Source organism: Dendronephthya gigantea, unplaced genomic scaffold, assembly GCF_004324835.1.
Source record: "Dendronephthya gigantea isolate DGI-Jeju-01 unplaced genomic scaffold, DenGig_1.0 000166F, whole genome shotgun sequence".
In the NCBI taxonomy this organism is placed as follows: domain Eukaryota; kingdom Metazoa; phylum Cnidaria; class Anthozoa; order Malacalcyonacea; family Nephtheidae; genus Dendronephthya; species Dendronephthya gigantea.
In genome coordinates, this window is record NW_021163176.1 from 252,235 (window position 1) to 264,548 (window position 12,314).

At 38.4% G+C, this 12,314-nt stretch overlaps 1 protein-coding gene across 1 annotated transcript; it reads left to right on the plus strand.

Annotated features, from left to right (window-relative positions):
• Window positions 1-1,276: 1,276 nt before the first annotated feature.
• LOC114537839 lies at window positions 1,277-5,885 on the plus strand. Its single transcript, XM_028558950.1, has 2 exons — window positions 1,277-1,690; window positions 3,913-5,885. Exon 2 carries the CDS (start codon window positions 3,924-3,926, stop codon window positions 5,712-5,714), a length of 1,791 nt encoding a protein of 596 aa, XP_028414751.1. The 5' UTR covers window positions 1,277-1,690; window positions 3,913-3,923; the 3' UTR covers window positions 5,715-5,885.
• Window positions 5,886-12,314: the final 6,429 nt, after the last annotated feature.

Here is a 12,314-nt window from a genome sequence, read left to right on the forward strand (position 1 = left end):
AAAATTCCGCTCCGCGCGCAAAATCCCGCCTAGTAGAAATAGGCCTAACCCTAAATAGGATGATTTTCAACCCGGCGGAATATTCACAACCTCGTAGCTACCTTGTAAACAAAGCAAAATTTCGTTTCTATCAACACAATTTGTTCCGAACTTTTGCGCGACAGTTTCGGCGCTGAATGTAAACTAAGTTGTGAATGAACTTTAACGAAAATAACCCAGAAGGACGTCATCGGAACGTACGAGAATGTGTCAACTCCATATATACATGCTTCAAGAGAACAAATAGACGAAATTTGAATAAGTCAGCTAATTTTCTGAAGATCTCTTTTTATTAATTTGTTATTGCTTGTAGTAGCTGCTGGGGCCGGTTATACGTAGGTATATGAAAGCTGGATAGTGATTATCACCGCGCTATCCACCGAATAGTGATTTTTTCAATCGCTTTAAAATCACCAGTTGTTTGCTATCACTTGGATAAATCTAGAATCCTCTTTAACCATTGTTGGTTCCAAAGATGAGATTTTATCGCTTTTGGAGCATTTTTATAGAACGGTTGTAAAATCACTATCCGGTGGATTGCGCTATTCAGCCTTGGTACAATCGGCCCCTGATTAATTTGAACATGAATTGAAATATACCACCAGAACGGAAGACTGCACTTAACTCCTAAACACAAAACTTCATTTACGTAAATGATTTCCTTCTTTAATATTCGGTCCCGTTTTCACGGTGCCGGATTGCTATCCGAATTCCGAATTGGTCAAATTTTGCGGTTAATGAATGGTGAAGGTCTTAATGCTCGAGACCATAATGAATGACACGAGATCTATCAGCATTGACGTCAACGGAAATATGTCGTGCATGACGTCAATTGACGTCAACCGGAATATGTCGTGCATGACGAACGAATCCGGATATCGTGTAAAGAAAGGGCTGGAAGGCTGGAAGGCTTGCATGAATGAGAACCATCAACCTTGCCAACATATGCATAGATTACAGTCTTTCATGCTGGTGGTGTTTAAAAGTATTACTAAAAGCGGTGGATCTTAAAACGAAACCATGTAATTGTAGTCGGACTTTGCATGTGCCGAACTTAATGTTTATGTGCTAAAGTCTTTGTTTAAGTTCATTTGCATGCATTTGGGCGCATGAAATGGTCGACGTTTGAGACAGGTCTGGTAAGGTCCTGAATAACTAACAATTAATGCAAGTTTTACTACATATGCAAAGTATTGTATATATTTTCAAATTATAGCATTTTTATTAAGTCCGCGGGACGGCAAATTACAATCAGTTCCCTTAGATGATGGATTTACATTTTGCATCTCGAACCTAGTTATCTGATTTTCTCGACCATTACAAAACGACACAAATGTCATGGGTACTTAATAGCGTAGTATATTACTGGCGTAATCAAGTAATCCAATACTAACATCCCCTGGTTACGCAGTACTTGGGTCGTCGACAGGGGAAATTTGGATTTCCTGTGTTTGTTTATTTAATTGCTTGATTTGCTTCCCCTCGCATATAAAGTAGGACTTGGTGAAATCATTTGCACAGCACACAGTCTCACAATAGCATCGTATAGAGAAGACATTTGCACGAAGAAGAATTAGCCAAACTCTGAGAAGAAAAAATTCAATTTACAACGTCTACATTCGGTTAAAGTCTGGCATCAAACCTAACTCAGGTAAGAACTAAATTGCACGGCACCAAAGAAAAATCTTTGGTAATACGTATTCCATTATCTGACAGGGGCCGGTTGTATCAAGCCCGTTTAGCTTTAGTTTAGGATAATTCAAATTTCAATAACACTCTTACTTCTCTCTTCAATGAGTCAACTTGAATAATGTGCACTGAACATGTAGTTGTAAACAGTATCTTTGTATTGAGGTTGAAAACATTTAGATTGCTTTTGAATAAAACGATAGACTTGCTTTCTATTTTGAACATAACCACCGTTCAAGGTAAACGGGCTTGATACAACCGGCTCCAGGTTGAATTAAAATCTCTACATGGTGCATGATATATGTTGTTACGTTAATAAAAGTTTATAAGTTTATGCATTGTACCGATGTTAATGCCTTTATGCTTCTCGATCTTTGTCGAAAAGTTCAAATATTCAAACGTCTTTGGCTTTCTGTAATGATGTTCGTCAAGCTTAACTTGATTGTGAGAAGTTTATCGTGTCCACTCCAGCCATGATGTATATAGAGGGGTTCATTTGGTTATGTACATATTAGGTGCGAAATCTTTATTTTTCAGGGTAATGAATGATAAAATCGTAATTTTTGAAGTCAAGTTGTGACCGCATGTGGCCTGTTCATGTAGATATAAGCGCGCACGCACCTATTGACGCGGACAAATCTGATATTTGCGTCAAAGCCAACACACACGGATGACGGATTCGCCAACGCCACGCGATTTTTTTAAAAAAACCTTTCAGTTTTCAAAAGCTGCTAATTTCGACAATGTTATGATATTCTAGATTGGTAATGATTATCATTCAGATAATAATACATTTTGACTGATCTGGTGCCATATCTCTCAAAATATTCTTTCAGAATGGAAATTTCGCGTAGACTAAGACTGAAAAGAATGCGCTCATATTTGAAGGAAACGGATCCTTGTTTATTACAGTTTGTTTTGCGCGATATAAAAGAGCTGCATTTAGACTTCAATTTGCCATGTCGAAATATTCTAAACGTTTTGTCGTTATACTTAAGTAAGAACTGACAAGTGACTCGCTGTAACATGTTTTCAACATACCCGTGAATAACTCTTATAATACACTGTTAGGACTCTATTGAACTTTTAATGAAAATTTAATTTAATATTCACGAAACTCTATTTCGCATTAAAGTAGATCAAATAGACTGATGTTTAATAAATATTACATCTTACTTGAATATGAATATTATATCTCGCAAACCCAGAAAGGTCATTCTGTGTAACTCATGCATACATGTGAATTGTACCAGCTACAGCCTACAGTTGGTGTATTGGACTCCGCATGCATCAGTCTATATAGTGTAGATACATCTTTGACAGCGGAATGGTTCATGAATTCTAATTTGTTTTGATTCTTTATTTCCTATTGGTTTATTTTCATCACGTGCTTCGCTTTCACAGTTCAAACAAGACATGTGCTCTCACAGATCAGTTTTCCTTCATATTTACTCTCTTAAGAAAACCCCCTTTATACGCGGCGAACGCAACGATGCGCTTCAATAGTTTATCATTTCCTCTGTATTATCGGTCAAAAATGTGCGTTTAACCAAAATATTATCCAGTATCCGGGTAGGCCGACCACCGCCGTACAGTCATTAATAGTGCCACAATGTTATGGATTATTTTCCTTTGAAAACCGAGAAAAGCTTCGCTCTTTTAATGCAGTTTCCGACAAAATTAGCTATATACTGTATGGGGAAATATAGTCTTATATATTGTTTTTAAGATGTAATTTTGCAAGGTTCTTTGACCTTTGTCTTACGTAACTGGTGTGCAAAATCCTTTGTCTGATCGAAAAATGATACAACGGATATGATCTAAAATGAAAAATACGTCAATGGATATGATTCAAAATTTAAATGACTTGTGCGCGAATTTTTGCCCGTGAGGATTAACCCATGCAATTTATAAAATGCTAAATAAAAGAAGGGTATGTCAAAGGTCATGGTGCTTCGGTTGTACATATATTTGAATATTGTCATCCATATTTGCATGTAAAGTGTAAAATTATGTTAAGTGTATAATTACAATAAAAATGCTTATGCCAAAGGTTAATACACTTGTGGGTCCAAACATGCATGGTTCTTGGGGATATTTTTTGGGGGAGGGTGGTTTGGGATACTCTGTAATGTGAATCAGGTCGATAGGATTTTTAAACAGACATGTTTTTATTACTTTTAGAGAGATTCAAAATGCATCTCCTAGAAATTTTCGTTTTGATGACCGTTCTGTTACCGATCGTAATATCAGCGGAAGATGTAGACACTCGGAAGAAACGATCAGTATCCTACGCCGTTGAGGGTTGCTACTCCTCATTTTCAAACGTGGGTCTAAGAAAACGAATGCGGGGCCACAACTCCAACGTAAAGTGCCAAGAAGTATGCAGGGACAAGGGTTACATTTTGGCGGCGACGAATGGAGATAAATGTCTGTGTGGAAACGTGTATCCCAAAGGAAAAAAAGTCGCTGATAGTCAATGCACCGCCAGATGTCGATCGTGGTCGCCCTGTCAAGGACCTCAAAGCTGCTGCGGTGGACCCAGTGCTTATTCTGTGAGCGTCGTTGGCAACATTGATGTCGCGAAACAAGTTCTTCGTAGACTAAGTCACGAGTGGCAGACGAACAAGAAGTACAGAGATCACATGAGAAATTTTGTTGCAATAGGCAAAATTCCAAGAAAGATTGGAAACCATGTAGAGAAATGGAAGAAATCTTTTAACAAAAAAGGTTGGTCGCAATGCGGAAAAGACAGGTACATGACGGGATTATATAGGAAGAAGAAAACAAAAAATGACCCTATTTCCCTTCTCGATCAGGCAAAGTGTTCCGATGTTCCTGGCCTTCTGTATTTAACAAAAAATGATCGGGATTGTTATAACCACAATTGGAAGAAAAGTTTCGACAAAAAAGGTTGGTCGACATGCAAAAACGGTTACTACATGACGGGACTCTGGCGAAATTCGGGAAATAAATTAGACAAAATCGAACAAGCCAAATGCTGCCGACCAAAGTTCCAGGTGAAAAAATGGGGACATTGTTACAATCAAAATGTCCAGAAATCGTTCGGTAGCAAGGGATGGAGCAGTTGTAAAAGTAGATACTACATGGCGGGGTTATACAGGAGCTCGTGTAACAAATTAAGCTGCTTGGTTAAATTTAAATGCTGCAAGATGGGAGCTTACAATGAAAATTCGTGGGTAAGCAAACCTGACCTTGTGATAAAAGTTAAAGATACTTCCGGACAGCTCAAGCAGTGCTCAATTAATTCGATGGATAAATCTGCTGATAGCAACACATACAAATGCAACACTATTTCCGATCGCTCCGACATTTTGGCACTCAATGCTGCGAGTTTCAACATCGAAGAAAAATCGCCACTGAACGTCGCCGCACCTCAACCAGTCAAAGGTTTCCGTCCAGTCATATGCTCCGCTCATCCTAATCCATACAAGTGCACGAAGTGGCTCACGACATCTGTATCAACTTCATCCAGCTTCAAAATCGGTTCAGGAATCTCTGTGGCGGTAAAAGTTGGGGCATCTGTGGAAGTCAGTGCAGGATTCTTTGGCACAGGAGCGAAAAGCACCTTTACAACTGAAGTCACGACCACAGCCTCTTTTAATGTCGAATCCAGCAAGACGAATACGTACACGACTACGGATAAGACGGATGTTTCCATTGAAGTGCCGAAAAACACTGAAATCACCATCAACCTTCTCAGAACTGTTGAGGACTTGGAGTACAAGTGGAATGCAACATTTGAGTTGTTGGGAAAATATTTTGCTAAATGGAGCAATGGTAAGCAAGTCTCTCAAGATGTGACGACTGTGCTATCTGGGTCGAAAAGACAAATGTACGTATTTGGGAGTTGGAATTACCCGAGCAGAGATGTCTTGAGAGTGGTGATCTCTGACAAGTATGGGAATAAGAAGTCTGACGGATGTGAGCATGAGGCAGGAAAAGGAGAAAATTGTGATTTGTGAGGAAGACAACATATGAACAGGTTTTGTGAACTTTATAACATTTACTAAAGTATTCAGTCGCGTCATTTTGAACATTTAGAGTGAGACGTTTAGGTCATCAATATTGTAGCTAAGATATAGTCGAACGCTTTTTGTTAGAAGATTTTTTCTTTGTTAATTAACTTGGAGAAAATTACGGAATTAGAAATATAGTTGAAACAAAGTAAGTGTGTTTTTTCTTAATAAATTTCAATGGCTGTTTAAATCTCATTGCATCCACTGGTTAACCAATCTTTTCTTGCATGATTACTGCGCATGCGGAAACATAAGAAAGCCGTACTTTAGCCTTGTTGACGTCACCATATCATGATATTTCGGATCGTGTCTCTTGCCGCCTCCGGACGATACGATATAATCAATTTTAAATAGGACTGTTTTCCACCAGGTGGAATTTTGCGCTCGGAATTAAACTTTCCATTGTCTGTGCGCTCTCTTAAATCATGCAAAAGTAATATTAGAAAAAGAAACAATTTCGCTCGCGCACAAAGTTCCGCCTCGTGGAAAAAAGCCACTACAATTGCGTACGAGTGAACGCGCCAAAACCCTTTGTTCTGTAGTCAGTTGAAAGCTGTCGGTATAAAATCTAAATGCATGGTATTGAGCAAGAAAACAATATGGTCAGTCTTTTTCACGCACCAGTGAGGCGTTTAACTTAATCCGCGGTGGTGAGCCAAAATTTTAAAATACTTTTCCAGCAATTCACTCAAAGTTCAGGTTATTTAAGGGTTAGAGACTGTTGTAAGTATTTTGTTGAGAAATGAACGCACTTGGTGACTATACAATGAACTCGAGATTTCAATATTGCACGAGGCCGTAGTTCATCTGGGTTCATTGCTGCATTGAAGATCCAAGCTTTGTTGCATAACCGTGATTTTCATGGTTATTGCAAATAAGTCACGATTTTCATGGGTTATTGCGAATAAATTATTATTCCCATGATCTGTCGCCACGCAACAAGAAACCACGTGATCGATTTTGACCAATCGCGTGAGTATATTTAGGCCAATGCACGAAAATTGTATATATTAATTACGTTCGACGAAGGAGAACGCTTCCTAGCCTTCCTAGTTATTCATTCATTTCATTGTCATACCGTATACTTACTTAACTGATTTCGTTTTCAAAATCGATTGTTGGAAATCAACGGTAATAATATTCGTTCAGAAAAATTAAAACTCAAACCGAAAAGTCTTTTTAAACGTTTTTAAATTGTTAGTATATTTCAATGTAAGATAATAAATTTTTAATTTTCCTTTTTTTTTTCCATTATAAGACGGCTGGTTGTAGTTTGTACGCATCAGCAATGCTACGCATTACGCAATTAACATTAATTTTTAAGATCTCTATACACGCGAAAATACCAAACATGTAATATGTTAGATTGTCAAAAGCATGAAAATAAGAGGTTCTTTATAAATATTTTTTGTATACTTCACCTGAGCAATTTTACATGTGCTATTATTCTTTAATCAAAGATGTTTAATTTAGCAGAACTGACAATCTTCCCCCTAGACCAAATATCCTAATTTCATAAGGTCCTAATTGCCTCCAAAAACAAACCATATTATACTTACAAAAATTGTTTATAAAGAACTTCTTATTTTCATGTTTTTGACAATCTAACATGTTACCACATTCTAACAGGTGAGCACCAAGCTTTTATGTGCACAAGCAGAGCATGAAATCAAATCCACATGCAAGCACAGGAAGTTCAAAAGAAATGATAAATGATTTTGGGAAGATTTGTCAACACCATTGCATGATTTCCCTTCGTAACAAGTAACTAGGGGATCTTAGTATTGAGTTGATTGACATGTCAACAAAGCTAGCCTTTTAGGCAAATATATCGGATTGCTATGAGAACTGAGAGGTCGTATTTGATCGAATATATAGAGAGGACCGGGACGTTTTTGTATATTTCACCTGAGCAATTTTACATATGCTATTCTTTAATTAAAGATGTTTAATTTAGCAGAACTGACAATCTTGCCCTGCGTATAAAGACCAAAGTCCTAATTTCATAAGGACCTAGTCGCCTCCAAAAACAAACTAGTACCCGGTCCTCCAAATATTCTATCATATTCGACTTCTAACACTTCGCGAATTCAATACGAAGGCAAGATGCTTTTAAGCCACTACACTATATAGCAATCTTCTAAGCCACCACACTATATAACTGTCCAATATATTTGTCTAAAAGGCTAGCTTTGTTGACATGTCAATCAACTCAATACTAAGATCCCCTAGTTACGTGTTACGAGGGGAAATCAAAGTTGTTGACAAATCTTCCCACAATCACTTAACATTTCGTTTGAACTTCCTGTGTTTGTCGATTTGATTTCATGCACGTCTGCATGTGCACATAAAAGCTTGGTGCTTACCGCAGTCAAACATTTGCAACCTACAAAGACGAAGCAACGCGTGAAAATTGACAAACATCTATAGCCATTTCAAGCCACAGGAAAAACGTGAAAAAACGAAGGCCTGCTGTCACCTAAACCAAACTCAGGTGAGAATAATCTTAGAAGACCTAATTTGCCGCTTTAACGGTGAACTAAATCTTTTGCACGATATTCATTTTATACTCTTATTGAACTATTACAAAGAGAGGATTCGACTGAAATGTTTCGTGAATTAAGTGGTCTTTAAGTAGACCCAACTTTTAGTTATACTGGCCCAGCGTCGCTTGAAACTCTAGTCTAAGGTTTCAATCATTGATAGCGTTTAATAGGTGATTTAAGTTGAGGGTTATGCGTCCTATTCCCGACTATTTTTTTAAAAAAAATGGATTGAAATCAGGAGTTATATCAATATGAAAATATACAGACTTCCGGCCAGTTAAACCTCAAGCGACGTTCCTGACATGGTCTAAACTTGTACAAGTTAAGGATATCGTATACTAACTGTACTTGTACTAGTCCTACTTGCTCGGGTGGAGAACGATAGCTTTTTCGAATTAATACTTTTTCAATTGTTTCAATCAAATCATACTGCCATTAGCGGTCAAGCTTAAGGCTTGCAAAATATTTGCATTTGTTTACGTTTAAAACACGACGTTTCGGGCGAAATTTGACAGCTTGATATTGATCATTTGTTATTAGGGTGTAACGGTTATTTTTTGACATGTTTTGATTGACAAGCAGCACGTTTGAACCATTTACAATCAAATTGCGGGTTTCATTGTATTTATTATATTTACTTAACGTTTATTACCAAACGTGCTGTTTTACGAATCAAAACATGTCATTTTCGTTACTAATAATAACCGTTGCATACTCATAATTAACCTCCTCCGCAGGCATCTCTTATGTATTTATATTAGTTATATTAGGCATAGGTTAGCTGTGTCTTTTTCACGCTTCCCAGACACAGCTAGCCCAAGCCAAATATGCATTTCGTTAATACATAAGAGATGCCTGCGAAAGAGGCTAGCTCATATTAACGAATCAATATCTTTGGCCAAACGTGGCTAATTACCCCGCAAAATATTTTGCACGCTTCAAAGCTTGAACGCTAATGGCAGTAATGATCAAATGTGTTGCATGCATTATTATGCACAGTTGCTTGAAATAAACAAGAAAACTTAGGGACTTCTAAGGGACTGTTCATATGATTGTTCGTCAAATACACAAATAATAACAAAGATAGCGTTTGAAAGCTGTTTCTCACTTCACAGAGCCTTTCAAGTGTAAAACGTTATTAATACAATACTTGGAAGTGAGCACTTCCGTCAGGAAATGCCCCATTTGTGCTGTAATATATAATCAAGAGCTCACAAAGCCTCGAAGATTCGACATATTGTCGAGGGTCGAGAACAAGTTTGAGTCAAGGCTTAGTGAAATGTAATGAAACACCTTTTAAGTTGAAAACAATTAAAAAAAACACTGTATCGGAACCAAGTAAGAAGAAGTGCTTTCGTGGTCGGTTGTATGAAAGCCGTATGGCGTTATCCACCGGTTACTGATTTTTTCAACTGTTCTAAAAATGCTTGAAAAGCAATAAAATTTTAGCTTAGGAATCAACAATAATTAAAGAGGATCCTCAATTAGGAGAACTAAGATTTAATCAAAATTATACCAAACAACGCACGATATGAAAACGATTGGAAAAACCAACCGGCTTTCATACAACCCAGCGTTTCCACAATGCAAGGAAATTTCCGTGCAATTGGCAACCACAAGGAATGGAGGGGTCTGTTTCACTATAATATTTTATGCATTCTTTTCAAAAGTTCTTTGTTTCTCTCTTTTGTCATTGCCATCCCCCTAAGAGGATAGCCGTATCCAAATAAGTTGTGAAACCCTGATACAACCGGCCCCTGTGCTTCTGAATACGACCTATTCTTATTATTATTAGAGATTCAAAATGCTTTTCCCAGAAGTGTTGGTCTTGTTGACAGTCTTGCTACCGATGGTCATATTAACGGCAGACGTTGAAACCCCGCGGGAAAAAAGATCTGTAAATACATACACCGTGGAGGGATGTTTCTCTTCTGTTGCAGGCGCAGGTCTGACAAAACAAATGGGGGGTCACAACTCTAACGTGAAGTGTCAAGACATATGCAGAGATAAGGGTTACATTTTGGCGGCGACGAAGGGAGATCAATGTCAGTGCGGAAACATTTACCCCAGAGGACATAAAGTCGCAAAAAATCGATGCACCAGCAGATGTCGATCGTGGTCGCCCTGTCATGACCCTCAAAGCTGCTGCGGTGGACCCAGTGCTTATTCTGTGAGCGTCGTTGGCAACATTGATGTCGCGAAACAAGTTCTTCGTAGACTAAGTCACGAGTGGCAGACAAACATCGGATGGAAGAATTACATGAAATCACTTGTTAGAAGACCAGAAATTCATACCCACAACGAGAACTGGTGGAATACCTTTGACAAAAAAGGATGGTCAACCTGTGGGCGTGGCAGGTACATGGCGGGTTTGTACAGGAACAGCAGAAAGAACAGTGACGATTACATTCATCTTATCGAGGAAGCATATTGTGTCGATGCGCGCGACTACCTTTTTTCGGCAAGGGGTGAACGAGATTGTTACACCCACAACTGGTGGAATAGTTTTGATGAGAAAGGTTGGTCTACCTGCAATAACGGTTACTACATGGCTGGACTCTGGAGAAATTCTGGAGATAAACTATACAGCATCGAAGAAGCGCTATGCTGCCGACCAAAATCCCAGGTAAAGAGTTGGGGACATTGTTACAATCACTATGCCTGGAATTCATTTGATGAGAAAGGATGGACCGATTGTAAACCTGGATACTACATGGCGGGGTTATACAGAAATTCGTGTGACGAATTATACTGCTTGGAAGAGTTTAAATGCTGCCAGATGGGAGCTTACAATGGCGACTCGTTCCTGGAAAGACCAGATATTGCGATCAAAGTTAAAGATACATCCGGACAGCTGAAACAGTGCACAATGAATGCGATGGATAAATCTCCTGATAGCAAAACATACAAATGCAAAGGTATTTCCGATCGCTACAACATGTTGGCGCTCAATGCTGTGAAATTCAACATCGAAGATAAATCGCCACTGAACGTCGCCAAACCTGAACCAGTCGAAGGCTTTCGTCCCGTCATATGCTCCGCTCATCCTAATCCATACAAGTGCACCAAGTGGCTCACGACATTCTGTATCAACTTCATCCACCCTCAAGATCGGTTCAGGATTCTCGCTGACGGTGAAAATTGGAGTCTCTACGGAAATCAGTGCAGGAGCTTTTGGTTTAGGTGGTAAAACAACCCTTACAAAGGAAATAACTGGGACAGGATCTTTTAATGTCGAATCCAGTAAGACAAAAACGTACACGACAACGGATAAGACAGATGTTTCCATTGAAGTACCGAAAGACACTGAAATCACCATCAACCTTCTGAGAACTGTCCAGGACTTGGAGTACAAATGGAAAGCAATCTTCGAGTTGTTGGGAAAGTACTCTATGGAATGGGCAAATGGTCAGCAAATCTTCCAAGACGTGACGACTGTGTTGTCTGGGTCGAAGAGAGAAATGTACGCATTTGGTAGTTGGAGTTACCCAGGTACAGATGTCTTGAGAGTGGTGATCACTGACAAGTATGGAAATAAGAAATCTGAGGGATGTGAGCATGAGCCTGGAAAAGCAAACGCTTGTGAGTTTGTTGCAGGTGATATATAAACTTTTAATTGGAAGCTTTTACTACTTTAGCAGGGTAGACATTTTGATTATCTTAAACTTTTATATCAGGAATGGTAAAGTCCCCATTATTTAGGCTAAATAGTGGGACACCGTGTGCATGGGAAGCTTTTATTTCAATGATTCTTGCGATACTTTTTAAAAAATTTAAAAAAAAATTTAGTAATATAGTTGTCACTAAATGTAATAAATGTTTTTTGGGGTTTACTTTTTGGAAAAATAAATGTGTTTTTTTAATTAAGTCGTTGAATAATTATTCATCTTTTTTACATAATCCGCGATTCGAAATGAATAGCGGTCGGGAAGCGCGCCAAAAGAGAATAACCTTATCCACCTATACTCAATGTCGCAAGTTGTGTCATTGCACCTGACTA